This window comes from Peromyscus maniculatus, chromosome 4 (genome assembly GCF_049852395.1).
Source record: "Peromyscus maniculatus bairdii isolate BWxNUB_F1_BW_parent chromosome 4, HU_Pman_BW_mat_3.1, whole genome shotgun sequence".
Classification (NCBI taxonomy): Eukaryota; Metazoa; Chordata; class Mammalia; order Rodentia; family Cricetidae; genus Peromyscus; species Peromyscus maniculatus.
Window position 1 is genome coordinate 103,348,753 of NC_134855.1, and position 23,777 is coordinate 103,372,529.

The 23,777-nt window shown below is 43.7% G+C and overlaps 1 protein-coding gene across 14 annotated transcripts in view; it reads right to left on the reverse strand.

The window, feature by feature from the left end:
• The window catches only part of Cep152 (centrosomal protein 152), an 84,820-nt gene that overhangs the window by 11,218 nt on the left and 49,825 nt on the right, over positions 1-23,777 (reverse strand). For 4 of the 14 annotated variants that reach the window (XM_076570551.1, XM_076570548.1, XM_076570549.1 and 1 more), the window contains 7 exons: positions 22,243-22,384; positions 16,661-16,825; positions 14,348-14,444; positions 13,531-13,634; positions 11,147-11,303; positions 10,622-10,734; positions 7,335-8,592 (listed from right to left, as the gene is read on the reverse strand). In XM_076570551.1, coding sequence (XP_076426666.1) covers positions 7,634-8,592; positions 10,622-10,734; positions 11,147-11,303; positions 13,531-13,634; positions 14,348-14,444; positions 16,661-16,825; positions 22,243-22,384 — 1,737 coding nt within the window. In that variant the 3' untranslated portion in view covers positions 7,335-7,633. Of the gene's footprint in view, positions 1-7,334; positions 8,593-10,621; positions 10,735-11,146; positions 11,304-13,530; positions 13,635-14,347; positions 14,445-16,660; positions 16,826-22,242; positions 22,385-23,777 lie in introns of those variants that run through there. The other 10 variants (XR_013050724.1, XM_076570557.1, XM_076570558.1 and 7 more) reach the window with 5 other exon arrangements.

Sequence of the window (23,777 nt, forward strand, 5' to 3'; positions counted from 1 at the left end):
GTAGACCAGGTTGGCTTTGAAATCAGAAAGATCCACCTGCCTCTGCCTCCCTACTGTTAACTCCCATCAGACTTACTTCAAGGTTTTTAACACTAAAGACTGTGGCCTGTCACTCATATGCTGGCTTTAAAGGTACATACAGAGCAATGGCGGTAACATGCTACCACGTATAGAACAAGACACACCACTTCATGTGCGTCTGCGCATACACACTGGACACACGCCGTGCTTCAGGGGTGGACTTCAGCTGAGGCTTGGAACAAGCAACAGGGCTTTCCGTGCACGTCTACTTACAACTTCTATCACTGATGTTAATTTTAGAAATGTGGACTTGCTTGTGAACAAACTTATCACAAATACTGTTTTATCTGCTGCACTTGCAAAAGACCGGATATCAACATGCATAGAAGTTGCCGCTGTCATCTGTGTCTCCAAAACATGATCCATGGTGACAGTGACCCAGCCCTCCCCGTGAAGGTATTTCCACGGATGATTTTACCTGGCCTCAGCAAGTAATGGGTTCTGCCAGGTAATGAACTTACAACAACCAATTCACACCAGGGCACAACTACTCACCCAATATGATCACTGGGAAAGGGGAAAACTCAGAGCAGACAGAGTCAAGGTTTCTAGACTAGAAAGAGAGCACAGCTGTGTACCCACTGAAATGGAAGCCAGGCATCTGTTAGGGTATGCATCTCAATGAAGAAAACAAAGCTATGACTGCCCCGGAGGAGGCAGGGGACCAAGGAAAGATTTTCTCCGACAGACTAGCATTGCGAAACTGGGCCTGAACAATTATCTATGGTCTCTAGAAATCGTGGAGGCAAAGGCCAATGGGGGCAGATCAACTGATTTTGTATTCCTAAAAACCCACAGAGAAACTTGGTGTGGTTACAAAGTATCAGGACAAGTGTGGGTTTGCCAGTGGTAACCGTTGAGGGTAGGACTCTCGTGGTAGAGCAACTGAACGTCCTGAGAAAGCAAGAATGTGTTGTAGGCCTGGTGGAATTTGCTTAATAAGTTGCACATTTGACATTGTAGGTCAGTTCTTCAGTGCCAGAGACAAAGCTCATTATATAATCACATACTTGTCCTTGCTGGGAATGAGTACTGAGGAAAGACAGTCTCTGTTGTTTCCAAGCTTTCTCTGCTCAGCCAGTTGCTGAGGTGAGCAGCCATCAGAGGTCTGTTTTGAAAGCTGAGTCTGGTCTGGGATGTCTGCCCCTTTACCTACCTTAGGCCTTCTCGGGAGGAATGAGCACAGGTCCTCCCCGTGGGCAGCTGGGGCCAGGAGAACAGACTATCTGAGCTTGACCCGAGCCAGGGAGCAGAAGCTGAGGACGCCAAGTTTTCTAGCTTACAGATTTCTGGCTGTTTGGCCACAGATTTTTATTTCCCCAGCTACAGTAACGTGGTCTGTGGGACCAAGGACAAAAGCCTCTTCAGTTCTGACAGTCTTTGGTGCACATGGTGCCCATATCCAAACCACATCAAACTTCTGTGTTCGTTTCTGGTCTTTACAGACTTCTCTAAAAAGGACAAAGCTTAGCACTTCACCGAAGGAAGCCACTGGGTGACCACGGTGCCTTTGGGATGATTTGCTTTCTCCCAGTATTGAAATGTTTACTTAGGAACAGGTAAATAACTGTAAACAATCCATCTTCAAGGAAAGGCCACGTGAAGGTCAGCCTGCACCACACATATTCAGGCGGTGGCTGGAGAGGGAAACAAACTGGCTTTGAGCAGATGACATCTTTATCTCTAGATGGAGATGCTGCTGCCAACTTTTCTTTGGCCATGGGCCAGATACATACCGATCTGAGAAGGTCCTCTTTTCTTAAAACTTAGTTTTAGGCCAACCTCTGTGCATCCTGGGAACACAAGTTTGCTTGATCTAGAGTTGATACACTCACATGTCATTTTTACCAAGTGCTGAGAACATGGATATAACTTATCCCAAGTTATATCCAGTGGGGGAAGATTTCACATCCAGAACCTTGAGGAAGCTAATGCCAGCACTATGTTGGAGCGTCACGAGGCACTTTGCAAAAAATCTCATTTGAGCCTTCCGAACCCCACGGAACATGCCATCATGGTAAAATGGTTGCGGGAGGGTTCCAGTTTTCCCAGCAATGAGAGTATGTAATCTCATGCAGTCTGGGAACATTCAGCAGGGTCTGCCCCTCCTCCCTAGTTGGTTTAATCTTCCAGGTGGAAGTGAGGTAGGGCAATCGAGGAACACACAGACACAGTGGCCTGCAGCGTGCCCTGTGCATGAGGCACAGCTGTCGTGTGCCAGTCATTTTCAGGGTGGAAGGGGATGGATTTTTAAGAGCAACATTTTCTAGAGCTTTTCAGCCATTGGCTGGATGAGGGATGTGCACCACCCTAAACCAATTAGGCACAAGGAACTGAGACCATTGTGATTAGCTCAGGCCAAAGAGAGCTGAGTTACAGAAAGGGGCAGGCACCCCTCCTTGCTCTAAAAAAAAATAGACAATGTTTGGTTTGGCAAAGAAGCAACAGCATCACCGACATATCCTCCTTTCTCTTACGTGGAGTCCAGGCTTGGCAGAGAGTGATGGGATGCGGATATTAAATATGTTTTATCCCCAGTTATATCAGGAGATTTGAAATTACATTTCCAGAAAATACCTACATTCCTTCTCATTCTTAATGAAACAAAACAAAGTGAAGTCTGCCTACTGTGTGCCTGGCTTTCCCACTGGCTGCTTAATTTCTAATCACAACATAGTCCACAGATAGTATCCTACCCCATAGACATAAAAGAATATTACTTGTTTACTAAGTGTGTGTGTGTGTGTGTGTGTGTGTGTGTGTGTGTGTGTGTGTGTGCGCGCGTGTGCACCATGACACACACACAGAAGTGAGGGACAACTTGTGAGAGTCATGCCTCATCTGTCAAATGAATCCAGGGTATCAAACTCAGGTCACCAGGCTTGATGACAAAGCACCTTCACCTGCTGAGCCAGACGGCTCCTAGTCCATCAACTTTTAATACTGACTAAACTCTTCTTCCCCCCACATCCGTCTTATACAGAAGCCTGATGAATTCAATTTTCTTTCTTGGGAACAGAGACAGGGGTGAAGTGGAGGGGAGAGAGAAGTGGGAAAGATAAAGGATTGTGTTAGGCAAACGCAAACAGCACCGCAAAGCAACTGAGTAAATCACCGACTCCCAAGCTGCTGCAACTTATACGTGAGGCCCTTAGTGTTTAACACCTTTATGAAATGTGAACAGGAAAGGGTGACCCAAGATAGCAGGAAAATTGGAAACTTGGACATGGGTTAGTCAGAATTAACAAACAGGAAAAACAAGACCAAAGACTCATGGCACAACACGGCATCACATAGAGAAGACCAGAAAGAGGAGCGTCTCAAACAATAACTGCATATGACATTTCCCCAAATATAACATCAAATGTTATTATCTAGAAAGATATGCTCTCACTGCTTCAATAGTGGCAGGAATGTTATAGAAGCAACCAACCACTTCTGAGTTGGAAAAGCAGCCACTTTCGAATCATGACAGCACCCTAGACCTGCGTAAGCTCAAGCCAGACAAAATCCCAGTATTGGGTGGTGGGTGTGAGGCATGAAGGCCTACCCCTAATCAAGGAGCAACTGGCTTTAATAGTTGCTGGCTGTGGGAGTTTGAATGCACTTGGCCCCATAATCTCATAGGAGTAGCACTATTAGGAGGTGTGACTTTGGTGGAGTGGGTATGGCCTATTGCTTGCGAGCCAAGATGTAGCCAGCGCCATGTCTGCCTGCAGGCCACCATGCTCCCAGCCAAAATGGACTGAACCTCTGAAACTGTAAGCAGGCCACCCCAATTAAATGTTTTCCTTATAAGAGTTGCCGTGGTCACGGTGTCTCTTCACAGCAATAAAACCCTAACTATGACAGAAGTTGTTACCAGGGACTGGAGTATTGCTGTGATAGCCTGACCATGTTTTTGTTTGAAGTAATACGAACTCTGGGAGTTTGGGTTAGGAAAGCAGTGGAACGCTTTAAGTGCTGCTTAAATGGCTGTACAAGTAGGTGCATGGAAGACAGTAGTGCTGAATGTGATTTGATGAACCGTGGGGATCAAGAGATTTTAGAGGAGAAGAATATTTATATGTAGCCTAGAGACTGGTCTTGTGATATTTTGGTAAGGAAAGTGGCTACTTTTTGCCCTTGTTCTTTGAGAGTCCAGCTCCCACCTTTTGAAGGGTTCTTAGGTGGAGAAGAGAGAAATTAAATGATAGGAAGAGGGACCTAGACAACAAGAAAGACAGAAACAGGATAGCTTTGGGAGGGCCTGGGTCAATACCCACCACCCTCGTCTTTTATTGAAAAGAGCTTTTTATAACATGCCAAGGAAAGAGGCAAAAGACCTTCCCCTTGAAAGATCAAAGCACAGCATACAGTCAGGTGTAAACCCTTCCAAACACCTAGTAAACACACCCGTGTTTAAATCATCTCCTTTACGCAGCCCTACTGGGTAAAGTGAGCCCAGATTCTCTGACCCTGAGTAAGGTCTCAGTAGAGAGCCTCTGTGGGCTCCCACATTGTCCAAAGAGTCTGCCTGAGGCTAAAGTGAAAAGTTTTGATTAATTCCATAGAAAGTGGTAATCTCAGAATAGCCTAGTACAGATTCTGTTGTATGGTTATTAGTGGTAACGCGAATGAAGATATATAATGAAAAGGAGCTCACTGAGCAAATTACAAAATGTAAAATTTAAGGAGAAAAAGAGTGTCAGAGAGTGGAGTGAAGTCCTGAGTTCAAGGAGGAAAATGGATCAAGAAATAGAAGAGAGGGAATGGTGACCTCAGGGCAAGATCCCACTCTGTTAAGTTTCCGGTTTTTGAAAAGGAACTAAAAAAAAAAAAAGCTTAGAGCCTAGTGTGGTGGGGCACACCTTTAATCCCAGCACTAGGAAGGCAGAGGCTGGTGGATCTCTGAGTTTGAGGCAAGCCTGGTCTACAGAGCAAGTTTCAAGACAGCCAAGCTTAGGCAGTGAAAGACAGAAAGCTGGTGAAGATGTAATTGAAGGAGGGGGCCAAGTTCCAGCCCCAACAAGCAGCAGAACTTGGCAACTTTTGCCACATGACTATGGCTTTAGAATTAAGAATAGAATAAATGAGTTTTGCCTCCATGCCTAAAGAAAGCCTCTGAGGCCAGGCATGTGTCAGGAGTGTCCTTGAATGGAAGCCTAATAGAAGATATTGCATGAAGCTATGAAATTGAAGCCTAGATTGCCTTGGAAACCCCAAGATGTTAGAGATGCCAGAGTAGTGGGATACCTGCTGAGGAGAGCTGCTAACTGGGAGTAGAAGCAGTCCAAGAGAAAAAAATGTGTTGCAGTCAACCAAGATGAAAGGTGCTGGAGATCTAAAGAACATTTCAACATCAGACATGGAGAGGCAGAGTTTGGAGTTTGCCCACCTCATTTTTGGTCTTGCTTTGGTCCAGTATTTCCTCACTATGCTCCCTTCCCTACATTTTGGAATGGTAATGTATATTCTGTGCCATTATATGTTGGAAGTATATAATCTGTTTTTTTTATTTTTATTTTACAGGTGATTAAAGAGACTGCATGAATCTCAGATTTTGAACTTTGGACTTTTAAACACTGAGACGGTGATAGACTATAGAAACTTTTGAAGTTGGACTAAATACATTCTGCATTATATTGTTACAAGTTTATGGGGGCCAGGGAGTGGAATATGGTAGTTTGAATGTACTTGACCCCCATAATCTCATAGGGAGTGGCACTATTAGAAGGTGTGGTTTTGTTAAAGTGGGCAGAGCCTTGCTGGAGGAAGTGTGTCACTGTGGGAGTGGGCTTTGAGGTTTCCTATGCTCAGGATCCTACCCAGTGTGTTATTCAACTTCCTGTTACCTACAAGCCAAGACGGAGCCAGTACCACATTTGCCTGCACGCCACCACACTGTCATATGATAAATGGACTAAACCTCTGAAACTGTAAGTGGCCATCCCAATTAAATGTTTTCCTTATAAGAGTAGCTGTGATCATGGTGTCTCTTCACTGCAATAGAAACCCTAACTAAGACACTGGTAGAGGGAAGTCGGTTTAGGCTGTGACTTCTGCGAAGTTGACAATGATTCGGGGCAGGCCCTATACCCAAGAGTCTATATACACTGTTGCAAAAGAAAGGAAGGAGGGGAGGAGGGAGGGAAGAGGAAAGCGGGAAGGAAAAAGAGAGAAAAAGAGATCTTGTCTAGATAAAATTAAAAAAAAAAAAAAGCAAGTTCCCACAATATGCTACCAGAGATTTCCATTAAATTAAAGGATAAAAAAAATAGGGGTAAAAAGAAGAGAGCAGAAAAGCGACATCAAGCGAACACTAATCATAAAAGAGCTGAAGTGGCTACAGTATTACTGTGGAATGAACTTTAAGATTAGAAATACTAAATTAAAAGGGTATCTTATAATGGTGGAGGATCAACACATTAGGAAGATACAACAAATATAAACAGACATATACACATATGTACCTAACAACATATATACATGAAACAAAAAAGAACTGAAAGACAAGGTAATGCATAGTCAGAAATTAACATAACTACTCAGTAGAAAATGTTATTATACATGGACATGTGTATCTGTTTCTCTGTGTGTGTGCATGTGAGCGCGGGCGCGAGCACGCATACACACAGAGGACAGAGGTAGCTTTAGATTCCGGAATCAGCTTTAGACAGAGTTGTGAGGCACTTTTCTGTGGTGCTAGGAACTAAACTTGAGTCCTCTGTCAGAAAATCCAGCGCTCTAAAGCACTGAGCCCTCTCTGTGGCTCTCCATAGCCCTTGCTTACCGGGACAAAAGGCAAAACCATCAGCACAGTTGGGGCAGACTTGGTGATGCCATTAACCAAAAACCTAAGGCACATTGAAAGCTTTCGGTGAATGGGAGATACTCTTGCCAGGTGAAAGGTACTCCACCACAGACCATAAAACCAGTCTCTATAAAAGAACCGGAATCATTCAAATTACATTCTCCAAAAACAATGGAAAAATAGGGAAAAACCGTGTATGTATATGTTGGGGGGGTGGTTCCCAAATTCTTGGAAATAAAGTGACATATTTCCAAACAACGCATAGATCAAAAAACAAGTCACAAGGAAAACCAGTGAAAACTAATATACAACATATTGATATTTATGAGTTGAGCTTAACACTACATCTGGCTGGTCATATACACAAGTAACCAAAGTCTGTATTTTTTGAGTTGATTTCAAGTATGATGTCAATGTACCATTTCTAGACTATAAACTACCAAATAAATCATGACAAATCTACAGATTACACACCATTTTATTAAATACTTTAACACTGCAAAATAAGTCAGCTTATAAATATAAACGTAGAGGGCTGAGTAACCGAACAAGCACCACACAGACACAGCACACAGCACATCATCCAGGCCCCCAAGATTAAGGCAGCGCCAAGCCTCAAGTAACTGCATGAGAAAACTTTACTCAGGAACAGTATCAGGCACATGAAACGACAGACCTCATAATTGATTTTCAGTATAAAGTATTCCCATCCAGTTTCTCGTGTGAATAGTAATGATTCTTGTGAAATATGGCACATGATTAGTCTAGATTGGCAAATGGGCTGTCAAAGCCACTATCTTGCTGGCTAGTCAGGGGAGCAGTTAACTTCCTCAAAAGCTTTGGACATACTGATGATGGTCCTGTGCCACTCAGTTTTCTGTTCTGCTGGGATGAGGGTCCCAGAGTCGCACCCATCTTCCCTCGCTGGGAAGGCAGGGTTTCTCTGGGCAGATCTGGAGTGTAACCGCTCCGACGGACCATATTACTTTTCTGGGCGTCTGGAAGACAACTGGCTGCTGAGAACTGTTTCAACTCAACAGAGTCCCCCAGCATCTCCGGAGTCCTTTGTGACAACAGAGGACGATCGCCACAGGGTAAAGTCCTATCAGAAAGCCGGCCTGGAGAGCTGCTAGGCCCCCCTTCATCCTTCACTGGAGTGTCCACACCCTGACTCATCTCAGATACAGCACTCTCAGTTTCTGTTAGAGAACCACAAAGAGATGCTTTGAGCCTTGGTATTTCACTGGGACCTCCAAGGCTTGTGTGTATGGATCCTGAGACGCATCTAGGTGAAGATTTCTTTTCAGCAGTTCCAAGGAAGGGGATGGCTGAATAAAGAAGTGACTCAGAGCCAGCTCCACCGGGTGGGTCTTTCTCCTTGTGCAAATCAAAGCCACCTTCGCCCCTACGTGGAACAAAATCAGGAGCAACATTCTTTGCCAAGATGTCTGGGGGCCTGCAACTCTCATCCCCACACTGACGGACTGAAGGCAAAGCTGTAGACGTCACGGGCTTTATTTCTCTGTGTTCTGAATCCTCTAACTGCCTCTGGAAATTAGATGCAGCCCTCCTCCTAGGAACTTGCTCACACACACTTCTGGGGATAGTTTTTCCACTGTTTGGTTTGCTTTCAATGTACTGTGGAATATTCTGATTCACACTGCTCCTTTTTGATCTTTCAACGCCCATCAGCATCTCTGAAGTCAGGGGAAATGCTACTATGTGCAAAGGAACACAAAGTTAGGAGCACAAGAATTAAGAGAAAATAAACACTTTAAAGAGAACAATATATTTACAATTTTGTGTATTATCAAAGAAAATGCATCAGTGATAGACCAGTATAAATATTCTTTTACTCGTATCCATAGCAATGGTAGTTTTTGTGGCTGAAACGTTACATCCTGTGCTGGCTAGATTTATGTCAACTTGACACAGCTGGAGTCACCAGAGGAGGAAGGAAGCCTTATTCTCAGCCATTCCATCTTTTTTTGGATGGGTACTACAACATTGTAAGAGCTGACTGCAAAGCAATGTGGCTCTGCCTCTGATGTCGGGCATGAAGTTCCTGACACAGTGTGCAGAACAACCCCATGGTACACAGAAGGAAGACCCCTCTGTAAAAGCCAGGACACGGCCCCAGATCGGAGGAAAGCCAGCCACAGAACTGAGATGATCTGAGTAGTGACCTCGGAACCCTGAATTGACCGACAGAAGCAGGTTCGACTGAGGACATGATTTTCACGTCCTTGCCCCCAAACCAGAGTCGGCTTTCTTGTTACGTGCCACTGCCCTTTGTACCTAAAGTGCACCAATCCAACACCTACACAAGTAAAGCCTGTGGCTGTATGAGAAACATTCTGGGTGCCTGCACAATCTCGGCTTCCAGGTGACCAGAAGATCAGAGGGTTCTTCCCACATTGGCATGTTAACTGGGAAATAGCAATTTTCTCCTTGTGTTTCTACCAGTGTTTACTCTTCAGACACTAAAGCTGTGTTCTACAGGACATCATTTCATTATCACCTACTTCTTTAATGTACGCGCTACTTTGCCCGCTTATGTATTTATGTTTAAATTCCAATAGCCTCATTTCATCTCCTTGTTATCATTCTCTATTACCTTGAGTTCTTGTAAAAATAGCAAGTATCAGTATTTTGTGAAACCCTTACCCCATTCACATTCAGTGGTTGCTGATGTTGCAACCTACTTTTAGTATCTGTTTATGTATGTCTTCTGGCTTTTTTTCTCTTTTTTGATTTTGTTAGACTAAACTTTTTCTTAAAGGTTTTCCTCTAGTAGTCTGGAAGTCATATATTCACTTCTTCTTCTTGGCTTCCCTAAAGTTTACAGCTTTCTAAGAACAGTCACTATCTTCTGAACATCCTCAGGTTCTGCTTTTTAAGTAGTCTTTTGCCTTCGGTAGGCATTGTTAGCTTTGTTCTGCATCTGTTTCTACATCTCTTTCACGCTGACGATGTTCTTGAAATGCATGGTGGTTCTTGGTTAAATGTTTACTCTTAGATGTCTTGAATGCAGTGTCTGTCTGTGCTGCATGACTGAGGAGCTGGTGGAGGGGAACAGCTGTGTTGCAAGGAGGCAGAAAGACCCGACAGCCGACGCTCAGGACAGAGGCTAAGAGCACATTCTCGACGCCAGGCAGCCAGCACTCTGGTCTGCCTCCACCTGGTCCAATACCAGGGTTGGGAAGGGAAAAGAGAAACGGAATGGGAAGGAGAGTGGTGGGGAAGGGAACTGGAGAAGAGGAGAAGGGAGGAGAAGGAAAGGGGAGAAATGAAACCAGTATTTCCACCTGGGCACTGTTCTACACCACCAGCTCATCTCCCGCCGGCACCACGGGCCACTGCTTCTCCTGGGACACACGATCCCGCACGTGACACAGGTTTTGCTGCTGCCCCTCCCTGTGCTGCCGTGGGGCAGTTCTGAGCTGAGGTTCCCCATTTTCTCACATCCTAGAGCTTCTGGCCTATCAACTGCAACTGCTCAAAATCCGGTTACAATTTTGCCTTTTTTCCCTGCTTTGTCAATTACAATCTTGTCCACCACTCCTCTGGATGGATGGACGCCACAGCGACAGTTGGTGAGGCTATGAGTTTGTACCTGTGGAAAGTGCAAACCAGCTTTCTCCTTTCTCCTCACCCCAAGTACAACCTTATGACCAGCTGACTCCTTATGGAGCCACCTTTTTTCATACAGAGAGTACCAGCTATCCAAACGGAAAGAGAACCCACCTGAGTGGCCTGCCTGCGCACACCTGACTCCGCAGTCTGACTCTGCGATTGTTCCCAACAACTCTGCCATTGTAGCGAGTTTGCTAGCAGCGTTCATAATCTTCTTCTCAGCTCTGTGGGGAATTCCAGAATATAAAATCAAAACAGTTTAAAATGAAACTCATGAGACTCCTCAGTCCTGGGATTGTTTCTTAATGGCTCTGCCAACACCGAGGGAAACCCAGCCTAAACTACTCTCTCGATCACATAAACTGTCCTGGTGCGGTCAGGACACACAGTGTACATGATCACATAAACCATCCTGGTGCGGACAGGACACACAGTGTACATGATCACATAAACCATCCTGGTGCGGTCAGGACACACAGTGTACATGATTGACAGCACTCTGTCCTGGTGCGGTCAGGACACACACTGTACATGATTGACAGCACTCTGTCCTGGTGCGGTCAGGACACACAGTGTACATGATTGACAGCACTCTGTCCTGGTGCGGTCAGGACACACAGTGTACACTGAACTCACCCCTCTTCCTTTCCGTTATCCTGCAGGATCTGCTGAAGGCAAGTCAGATAATACTTGCGCATCTTGCGGGCAGTTTGCTGCCGTTCCCGCAGCACTTCCGCCTTCACCATTTCTGCGGCTCTTTCCTTGCTCTCCTGAATGTATCGAAGCATGTCACCTGCAGAGGGTGAAGAAACCCCCATGATTTTCACTGTTTCTCCAAAAACAGAAGGTGCAAACTTCAGAGCAGTTTCCTGGCAGATGAGGTGAAAGGGAGCACAGTTGAAACATTGTACTTCCCACGCTCTTTGCAATGGAACACTTCACAGTGCCGTTTGAGTAGACTCAAAAGGAAAGCACTCTGTCATGACACCCTAAGATGGCGATGGCTGCATGTGGGGAAAAACACCGTGGATTCTGTGACGTTCTAAAACACCCAACGAAGTGAGCAAGAAGTCTGTGTTCTACTGTACCTTATGATTCAGTTGAGGTAAGAAAGAAACCCCAGGAGTGGGCAGAAAGGCAGACACTGGTAAGGAGGAAAACATACGTCCTTCCCTGTGCTCTAAAGGTCTCTAGTCCACGCTCAGCCAGTGCTTTCAGTAAACAACTCACAAGGGTCGCACAAGATGTTCTGCACAGAGTGGGGAGAACTATGTTTCCATCTGAAAGTCACATAAAATCATAATCCATACCTTTCTCTTCGTCACTGTGGCTTTCATTTTTACTACTACTGGTGAAAGCTAACTTTTAAATAAATCTAGGACTACATTCTACATCTAGAACTTAGCCACTCTTATATCAGGAATGCCTACTCACACAGGAACTGCCCTGTCAATGCCAGTAAACATCTGAAAATTAGATGCTCTGTGTACAAATGTTAACTGGGGTCCACTTTTCCTTCTGTGAGATGGGAGAACTGAAATGATGTTACCACATTAACCTCCAATTACCCTTCCAAATGTTAACTAAACCAGAACACGTGCCTTATATCAGGATGAAAACTGGGTCATTTCCACTTCTTATAAGAGTTGTTTGCCGTAACCTTGCCCTTTGCTAGTATGATGAAGAGTAACTGAGAAATCTCACTGATGAAACTGACTGGCCTTTCACATCTACAAATGACTTTGATATCCAGCAATTAGAATCAGAGACTTTTCCTGACTTTTGTTAAAAAATGAAAGCAATTTTAGGAGGAAAGTCCATTTCTCTACATAAGCCCTGACTGCTGTATGAGATACACACCCATGCCATGCACTTTTGTAGTTAAAACACAGGCGTCTTTACTCTGGAGGCACCCTGGAGATGCTCTACAAGGCGGCTGGTACTGACAAAGCCCTGACAAATTCCTAGCCATTTGGAATAAGAAGAAATAATACTGACTAGATTCATCCCCACAGTTCCTATGTCTACAATAGGAATCTGACTTAGATGACACACTCCCCCACTCCATCCCTCCCTCTGCCATATTTCAGTCTTCCCATGGCATGTTCTTTATTGCAAGTTATTTATGCTCTGAGGCTATTACATTTTAAGGTAATCTGTGTCTAACATCTAAACAAAAATTAAAAAATGATAATCAACAATATAAAAGTAACTATTCTTAGGAACTAGAGATGACTCGGTGGTTAAAAGTACTGGCTTCTGTAGCTGAAAGTTTTCCTGTGTCCCACCCGGTCCGCAGCTGCTCAAACCCAAGTAAACACACAGAGGCTTACATTATTTTTAAAGTATGGTCATGGCAGGCTTCCTGCTAGCTAGCTCTTATATCTTAAATTAACCCATTTCTACTAATTTATGTTTTGCCACATTTTCTGTGGCTTTACCTATGTCCCATTACATGTTGCTCCTTGGGCGGCTGGCTGGCATCTCTCTGCCTCCTTCCAGTCTCTCTAGTTAGAATGTCCCACTTGCCTCCAAGCTGCCTTGCCATAGGCCAAATGGCTTCATTTATCAACCAATCAGAGCAACGCATATTCACAGCGTACAGAAAGACATTCCCCCATCAGGCTTCTCTTGCAGATGATCAGGCTTTAGTTCCCAGCATCCACACAGTGGCCCATAAGCACCCCTAACTCCAGTGCCAGGGGACCTGATGCCATCTTCTGGCCTCCACAGGCATCAGGCATGTACATGGTGCACAGACACATACTTGAATACATGTAAAATACATGAATACATGTAAAATAAAAATAAATGTTAGGGAAAAAAACCCTACTGGTGTCACTTGGGCAAACTAATCCATTACTATGTGATTTTTGAGATGGCATCAATAATCTCTTCTAAGGCTGAAGAAAAAGGCAGTTTGGAAAATTCACTAAAATGGTAAACCCTGAGTTTCCATTTTATGACAGTGTAAAAGACCCACCCCAGCAAGGATCTGGAGAATCTCTTTAGGGACTTACGTTTAATTTTTTTGACCGCTTTAATGTACTGTCCACGGAGTTCTTCCAAGGCCTGCCTACTGCATGGCAGCCACTCGCTCTCAATGGCTCCTTCCGACAGTGACCTAACCAAAAAAAAAAAATATATTGCAGAACAACAGAAGGTGTAAATAAAAAGCATCACTTGAAAGAGTTACACGCATTCTTACAATCTAATAAAATGACATGAGATATGCCCAGGACACCACACAAGGGAACCACCATTACTCAGTTATTTAGTATAAGGGGAAAGCCGGGGTAGAAACTCAGTTGGTAGAGGGACTGCTTAGCATCCATGAAGCCCTGGGTTCCACCCCAGAAATCAGGAATCATAGTGCACACCTATAAACCAGCACTCACTGGACTGAGGCTGAAATTCAAGGTAATGTTGAACTACATTTGAGGCCAACCTTGGGAGACATTAAACCTTGTCTCAAAAACAAAACAAAAAAAGGAAATCAGCAAATCAACATTATGATTGCCTAAGTAAATACTGGCAAATCCACAAGGTGAAAATGTACACAGCTACTGGAGAGCACGTTGTAGGAGGTTCCTAGTAACACAGGGAAATGCTTCTCTAATCTTACTAGTGAAGGGTTACAATAATCCCCAAATCCCAATTTTTTGAACATTGTACACATGGCATGTATAAATAAACAGCCTAAGTGATATAAAACAAAGGAGTAATACAGTCTTCCCTGTGAATATATTTTATGTGAAATAACACAATGATTCAGGGCGACATTTCTACTAACATTAAGGCGCTCAGAATGAGATGGTCTTAACTATAAAACTTTACCGTGGTGGTGATCTGCAAAGGCCCCTCAATGCTTCCAATTGATTCTTCATGTCATTGTTTTCTTCTATTAATTCTTCAACCACTCTGCTGTTCTCTTCTACAACAGAAAGCCAGCATTAATCTATGGACGTGCTTCAGAGGGGGCTGCCTACTTTCTGGTTCTCTCCCGTGTCACCTCCCCGGTCAGCCCTGCACGGAACCTTCCCCTGTGCAGTTTTCTCAGCATTTAAAATGTTTCCTCTTCATCTCCACTGCACATATCCTGAAACTGGTGTCCCGCTGTCTGGGGTGTGCGTGCTGAGCTTCCCAGCTGCAGGGAAGCTCTCCAGAATGGGGCTGCTTTGCTTCTTGACGTGCCTCTGCTGGAACTGAGTGCTGTGCATGGCATGCAAGAATTCTGCCAGCAGCTACATTCCCCACCAAGATCCAGGTTTTCTAATTCTATGTATGCTCAGCTCCTAGTACAGAGTTGATGTTCATAAAGACCATCATTGAGCAAGTCCTCAACAGAAAGTAAAAAGAGAATAACCTAAAGTAGGTACCCTTCTTTTACATAGTGCAAGGTGTTCAGAAGAGGCTGACAGAGCCCAAGGGCTGGGAAGCAGAAAGCTTGCCCGGCAGAGTGCAGACCCAAGGTGAAATAACACAATGTTTACTAACTCAGTCTACTGGCTGGATGGGCCTGAGCAAATTCCTTATCTTTCTAAGCCTGAGTTGTCCCAGGTATAAAATGGGGACAGTGTTACACATCTTAACAGATTACACACTAATAAAACAACTACTGCATACCAATGCTCAGTAACTGTGAACAAAGCCACCCTATCAGCAGACCCTAAGAACTAAGACACAAGTGCAGTGGACTTGGAAGCCACTCACACCTACTCTATCACTCTTTGATGAATGCTATCAAAAAAGGAACTTAAAAACAAACAAGCAGAACTACAGGGGTCATGTAATAGATTTATGACAAGAATGCAATACAATCATCAAATGCCTTACTTAATTTTGACCCTGGCTCTTTCATCAGTCCACTGTTTGGAAAGAAGCCACCTTTCTTGGAGCTTTTGACTGACACAAGATACCAACTTCAAAACTCACTATGCACAGTAACTACACAAGGTGTGGCGACACACGGCTTCAATCTCAGTGCTCAGGAGGCTGAGGCAGGTGGATCTCTGTGAATCTAAGGCCAACTTAGCCTACAAAGTGAGTTCCAGGCCAGCCAGGGCTCTATAATGAGATCCTGTCTCTAAGTAAGTAAATAAAATAAAATAACCATTTCATGATCACAGTGTAGAGTGCTAAATATTACTATGTAAAAATTACAAACACTGAGGAGGGCTTAACAAGAAAGTGTTACAATCCAATCCTTTAGCTGCTTCATGAAGGACAGACTAGCAGATAAGGAAGGAAGCAGAAAGGCGTGAGAGTGAGTGTCAACATCAGGTAAGACCAGATGTGACGTGAAGCCAAGAATAAGTGAACGGCTTGCTTGCCTCTCCACACCCCCACACAACTGTTTGAAACCCCGGCATTCAGGTTTGTTTTTATTGTTGTAATTAGTCATTCAAACATTTACTGTTTAGTATAATGTGGGTACTATGATTCTGACGACAAATAAGATAAGAAACGGTTTGGATGGTAGAATCCAGAACAGCAACAGAGAGAATGGAGGAGGAACCCATACTGCTGTGCCCACCTATCTCCGTTGGGAAAATCAAGGACTTTACAGAGAACATTTCGTGAGTTAATCCTAAAGCATGAAAGTTAGACCAAAAAGTAAACAGCAGGGTCAAGGACACATGACAGAGTGATAATACCACAGGCAAGGCTCAGCAGCAAAGGAAACAACCGGAAACGGTTCAAATGTCCAGTCAAGAAGACGGGGTAGAGGGAGTGGAGAAGAGGAGGACAGAGGAGCCACGGAAGGCCAACAGCTCCCTTCTTCGGAGGGGCCATGGGAAACGGTAGTGGACAGCCCTGTCAGCATGCACGAGTGGACCGGAGCGAGGCTGGCCCAGACCCCCACGCTTTATTTATGCTATTCCCACTTCCCAGAGCAAAGCCTGACTTGACCAACACTTCCATTTCCAGTGCACAGAGCACTGCCTGACACACACTCAGGCCTGCGAGGTCTCATCCATCGAGAAAGGAATGAGAAGCTCTTTAATTCAGTTAGTAAAGACAGATCCAAACTGGATTCTATCAGCTCCACAAGAGCACTGGTGCCCACGTTCACAGGAGCGTTCCGCCTCAACATGGGAGCCAGGCCCCGCCAGCCTCCTAGGGTAGCAGTGAGCCCGAAGTGCTGACCTCCAAGTTTCTCCACTGCAGCCTTGTACGTCCTTTCTAAATGCTGAAGGTGCCTACGGCACTTCTCCAGCTTCCTTTTCAGATCTCGACACTCCTGCGTTTCCCTTTCAAGTTCTCGGAAGCAGTGTCCACAGCACCAATCTTTAATTTCAAAGATCTTTTTATCTGGAAAAAAAATGAAATAATACAAAACCTTTTTATGAAACTGTTTGGGTTACGGGCAGGCAAGAGAAAAGAAGCCCAGCTGGCAGAACTCGTGACCAAAGGCCACAGCATAATTGAAAGAGCAGGGTGCTCAAGAGGGAGGCCAGGTCGAACTTCGGTCCCAATACTTGTTGGCATGGTTACTTAGCCTCTGTAAGGCTTAATGCTTTGATCCATTAAACTCGATAATGCCATCCAGTTTAAAATTGCTATGAAACCAATGCCCAGATCTTAATATTGAATACCATTCTCCATAAAGGGAACTTCATAAAAGACTTTTTAAGAAATGGTTAACTGGGGCTGGAGATATGGCTCAGAGGTTCAGAGCATTGACTGCTCTTCCAGAGGACCCAGGTTCAATTCCCAGCACCCATACGGCAGCTCACACCTGTCTGTAACTCCCATTCCAGGAGATCTGACACTCATGGCAAAACACCAATGAGGAGAAAAATGGCTAACTTCAAAAGTAGAAGATGCATGTACAAAATGAAACAGAAATATCTTGGCAAGCCAGAAAGTACAAAGTATTGAAAACTAAGAATATGTGAATCGTACACATAATGACACGAATGGAGAGATCAATAGCTGAACAGACGAACCAGTAAATAAAGATAATTGTTTTTATTATTATAAAAACATGCTGAATGCCAAGTGGTAAATGTAGAGAGATGTTCGGAGTTGGAAAACTTATCATTTTGCAACCAGGATATAAAGACAATCAGGCAAGAATCACCAGCGACCACCATATCCAAGAGAAGGCTTTAACGAGAAGGCTGTTTGCAAGGTCCTCAAAGTGCCTCTCTGCAGACTGCTGACTGGCTGCAGATGGAGGGAGGGCAGTAATTATATAATGAATAAACACAATTTTCACCAGGTGATCAAAATTAACCTCAACAATAAAAGAAAAATGGCCACTGTGCTTCCAGATGGAAAAGATACTATCAGTGTAGCCTTCCAGCCAAGGAGACACAATCTGAATAGATTCTTGAACAGACGATAAACCTCAAATGAATAAGTTCTGTTTTGAAAAAAGAATGGCTTTGTTAATACCCATGGAAAAGCTGCCCCTTTCTGCACAGAAACAGAGGAGGAGGGAATGGGGGGAAAGGAGGGGAAAACGTGGTTGGGATGTAAAATAAATAAATTTAAAAACAAACAAGCAAAAAAATGAGGGGGAAGAAAAGAAAGAATATTAGTCCTCAGGAGACACCATGGGAACGCTTTCTGTCAAAGGATGCAAAGGCGAATGAGTACAGGACACAGTGTAAATGAGTATAATGTACAGGGGAAGTGCTATCCTAGACATCCTTTAGGTGAAGAAAAATCAAATTACAAAGAATATAATGTGTATCAATCCATTTTTATCATGTTTAAGTAAAAAATATATAATTGTCAAGATGAAAAAAAGAAAACCTAAATGGCTTTTGGAACTTGTGGGAGCCCGTTTTCAGGTTCCTCGTGGCTTTACCCAGCAGGTCCGAATAGAGGATGATCAGGACCACGGGCCTGAGTGCAGGTGTCTGAGATGGTCTGCACTTGGCTGTGCTGGGGGAGGAGGTCTTTTGCTCCACCCCTTGGCATTTCTATAAATCCCCTGGGGCAGAGACAGTCAGGGCCCGTTGGAATAGGTTCCAGGCCTTCTTGAGGCTATCCTGTATTTTCTGTTTATCTCCACAATCCAAATCCTTCTATCTAATATTCCCTGCTGCTCGCACTCAAGAAAACTCTGGGGAACTGTGGGGTTGGTGGGTAAACGCCCCGCAGGAAATCAGGTTCTCTGTTACCACAGGCTGGGAGCTGCTGTGGGTGGAACTGTGGTGTACTGCAGACCTACTATTTCATAAGCCGAACGGTGGGTTCCTGGTGTTAGCGTTCATAACTTACCTACACACTATTTATATTCTTGGCATATATGAGATATTTCATCATCAGTGGTCAAATTACTTAAAATAATAAGATTAGGAAACTAAAACCAAATCTCATATCCCCCATGGTAACTTCTGGAAGTAGTACTGTGGTAATTTGAACGTAATTGGCCGCACAGGCTCATAGGGAGTGGCACTATTAGGAGGTGTGGCTTTGTTGGAGTGGATGTGGCTTTGTGGAGGAAGTGTGTCACTGTGGGGGCGGGCTTTGAGGTTTCCTATGCTCAGGACACCGCCCACTGTGTCAGTTGACTTCCTGTTGCCTGCGAGATGTAGGACTCTCAGCTCTAGTCCCACCTCTGCCTGCATGCTGCCATGCTCCCCATCGTGATGATAGCAGACTAAACCTCTGAAACTGTAAGGGAGCCACCTCAATTAAATGTTTTCTTTATAAGAGTTGCCGTGGTCATGGTATCTTTTCAGAACAATAAAAACCCTAACTAAGACAGGTACAATAAAGGACTTTACAGGATTTAGTCTTTCCTAATGAGTTTACAGATATGCTCACAGGAAAAAGACAAGAGAAAGAAAAATGAATTTTTGTACAGTGCTGTTGGCCTTCAGTCAAAGACAATTTCTTCCACAAAAAGCCAAGTCACATCTAAATTTTATCTCTACCATTTAATAGGTTACAATGTAACTCTCAAGTTATTACAAATGTGATACATGAAACAAAATACAAAGTAGGGTCTTACTGCCATCCACTAAAGAAACTCTCAATAAGGTATTCCCAGCCACCTAGAACTTAGAGGTAAGGGGAAAGGCTCTGCAGAGAACATCGACAAAACCTGCCAACCAAAGACCACTGTGATACTGCGTTAAGTCATGAGAACGTGTGACTCAATACACAGTTCTGTCCGCTCTTTGCATGTTACAACAGAAGTGCCAATTACACAGCAGGAGAGTAGGTGTAGGACAGGAACAGACTACAGAGGTTCAGTATACTGGAAAGGATGGACTCTTAGGGATTTGCCAAGTCCTAGTTCAGAAATCTCAGTGAGTAAGAAACAGCCTCATATTCTCAGGTAAACTCTGAATACAAAGGGCAACAGCATAGTGTAAGATATAAGTTACTTGGGGCTGGAGAGATGGCTCAGCAGTTTAGCACACTGACTGCTCTTCCGGAGGACCTGGGTCCAATCCCCAGCACCCACATGGGGACTCACAACTGTTTGGAACTCCAGTTTCAGGAGATTCAATGCCCTCTTCTGGCTTCTGTGGTGCACAGACATAAAAGCAGGCAAAACACTCAAACACATAAAAATTAAATTTAAAAAATTTTAAAAACATTACTCAAAAAAGGAAAAATTTTACTGCGTCAAATGCTTATGCATTACCATGTACTTTGCTATGTTAGAAATGAATAGATGAAAAAAGCATCATACCTGTCCTAAAATCTATACAAATAAAAAATGGTCAAAGTGCACCAGAAAGATTTGCATTAATGAAACAGTTGAAACAGGGCTTGCAGGATGAGTCAGCAGGTAGAAGCACTTGCTGCACAAACCTGACTACCTGAGTTTCATCCCCGATCCCACAGTGGAAGGAGAGAACAGACTATAAAGTTGTCCTCTGACCTCCACACCTGCATGATGGCACACACACACACACACACACACACACACACACACACACACACACACACAAATGTGTATATATATAAACAACTGGGGAAATAAGATAAATGGAGGTAGGGGGCTTAGGGAGGTTAGAGGGAAGACAATACAGAAGGAGGGGGATGGATAACACTAAAGATGTCTGAAATAGCCATAGGGAATCATATTTTATATTTACCTAATATTATATGCAATACTTACATGTGCATACAAACACACAGTATAAATGAAGTTATGACACTTGGGAAGATAATATTCCCCCACAAGTCGGAGATCTAACAAAATCCCCAGAACCAGGCATGAGAAACCTTCTTTTGAGTTGTTGGTCAAGTTAGCCCAAGAGACTCCCAAAACAATACAGGTTATTTATGCTGCCCTATGTTGCCTCCCCAGAGCTGAAGGTAAGTCCCTATGGCTGCAGACCACACACACAGTGGGGGATTTGAGCTTGATCGAACCTGAAAGACTAGCTTTCTTAGTACCAGAAGTTGATAGGCAAGTTGTCAAGGGAGGAAAGCAATCAAGTCCTACCCAGCTGTCATGCCTACAAATCACAACAATGACCAGCAAGGCAAGATATTCCTAAAGGTGCAACAGTGGCACTTATAACTTGGCAGCAACCAACAGCTCTGTGATTGGACTGGGAGGCCCACTCAACAAGAGGGAATCATGCCTGGAACTGTCAACCCAGCCAACCACCATGGTTAGTAAAGCCCTAGATCCTAATACTGCCACTTTCCTAAACCAGTATAGTTCTAACTGCATTCTAAATAGTTATCCTTACACCCACAGATAAATGAAGCACTCACCTCTCTCCTCAAAGAATATTCATTTTTGCAGAAGGAAACTATTACAGAAATCCACAATTGCCCAAAATGCAGAGAGCAGCTGATTGTCAGGCACCCATCTCTAAATGATACATCTACACCACTACTCCTACACCATGGCTCAGGGAACACAATAGAAATTACAGAGGGGGTCTAGGAAGACAGCTGTAAGATTGTGCCTTCTAAATATGATAGGGAAGAAACGCTAATGAAATCTCAACAACATGGCTGCTTAAACAAGATCTGAACAATTATAATACCAGGTGACATGCCAAAGTAGATGAGCTAAATCTCACAGGGCCTCACCCCCTAAACAAGAACTACAGGCAAATAAGGCAAGCAAAAGAGAGGGAGGGAAAGAGAGAGGGAGGGAGGGGGAGGAAGGGAAGAAGAGAGAGAGAGAGAAAGAGAGAGAGAGAGAGAGAGAGAGAGAGAGAGAGAGAGAGAGAGAGAGAGAGAGAATTAGTCTTTCCCAGAGATGAGCACTTTGACTACCCAATACTAAATGGTCTGCCCTGAAATTATATATAGAACCAACACTAAACAGACTCAAAAGTTTGCATTTATCTATTTTCTACCCCCCCCTCTCTCTCTCTCTCACACACACACACACACATACACACACACACACACACACACACACACACTAATAATAATAATAATGAAATAAAAAGAGACTATAAGTTTGGGGGGATGGATGGAAGGGATTGAAAGGACATAAGGGAGGGGCTAAATGACATAATTGTATTTTAATTAAATAAAGAGAGAAACAATAAGAAATCAGTTTCAGTGATTTGAACGTAGTCTCCACTATTCATATTTGGCAATTTTCTTGTATGAAGCCCTTGATTTCTCAACAGGACGAAATTTCTGACTGGTCTAGCCAACTCTTACTCTTCACTTTGTAAGCATCATCTGTGCACAGAGAGAAGCCCATCACGCTAGAAGAGGCCTAAGCGAACCCTGCCCTGAACACAGAATGCAATCTAGACAGGAAACAAAATCAGTACCAGTTCCCGCTCCCGCTTCTGGCAAGGCCAAGGGCTGAGCACAGCGTCCAGAGGTGCAGACAGGAAGGAATACTGGGACTCCAGGGTCTCCCTGGCCAGGGTTCCAGCTGACAGGATCTGCAGAGGTCTTGACCACATTTCTCTGAAATAAATTATCTTCTTACTTAATACCTGGGAAAAATATCTACAAATATGTGTTTAAAATTCTAACTTTAAAGAACAAAGAAACATAATTCTAATATTAAAAATGCAAAAGGAGTCGGGCAGTGGTGGTGCACGCCTTTAATCCCAGCACTTGAGAGGCAGAGGCAGGTGGATCTCTGTGAGTTCGAGGACAGCCTGGTCTACAAAGTGAGTTCCAGGACAGCCAGGGCTACACAGAGAACCCCTGCCTCAAAAAAATAAAACAAACAAATACAAAAAGAAAACACCACCTATCAACAGTCTTGCTTTAATTATCAGCATCTCTTAGGATGGTATATGAACAGTATCCAATATGCAAAATGGACAGGCCTCCCTGGCTGGCTACAACACAGGACAGGAGATAATGAACAATATCAGAATTATTTCTGATCTAGCACACTTTCACTACAACAGGAGTCAAATTCTCTAGCAACTATGATACAAATATTTTACTTCCTAACATATTCAAAACAAGTACTTGAACATATTCTGTTACTAGGCTAGGTAAGAAAGACACTTGAATTCCAAATTAAAGACAGGCAATGCTTAAAGAAATGGACCTATTGCACAAGGCCTTTCTTCATGATGAAGGCTCTTAGTGTCTGTCACTCTCTTGGGCATTAGACTTACTAAATTCAGTGGTTTTTAAAGCAGTATGTTCGGATTTTGGACACCTACTAACTGCCAAAGAAACAGAACATGTGACATTGCTATCTAGCTTTAACTTGTCTCGCGACGGTGACAGAATGTGCTGCCTTAAGTTTGCTTGAAATTCTCCCAATATTTCCATTCTCTTCCATCCATTAACAACTATTTTATTAATATCTTTTGATAAAACATTTTCTTAGAAATTGTCTTTCTCACTCCTGCATCCTTCCCATCTTAGCAAGCTCTTGGTCTATTTCGATTTCCATGAGCAATTCTAAACCCTATGGATTTAATAAACTATAGATCAGCCTTTCATATTTTTGGAACATGGACTGCAAACTTGGAATCACGAATTGACCCCCAGTGTCCTGAGCTGGGTTGGCTACAAGGCAGCAAGCAGGTCAAGTGTTTCTATGGCAAACAGGAGATTAGGCATTTCAAGTCATCGTCCCCAGGAATGCAAGTCGACCCACCCAAGGACAGCTGTGCAAGTCTAAACTCTGAGCTGCATTGTCTCATGTCCACAGCCGTGAGCCAGATAAGTCACACAGATGGGCTTACACTGCTTGTGCAATTATAAGCCCTGGAAGAGCTCCAGATTGATTTTGCATTGACATAAAATGAAATGCCTTGAAAATCCCACATTTCCACTAAAGGAAAAGTCAAATTCATTAGCAACTAAACTTGGCATGTAATAAACATGT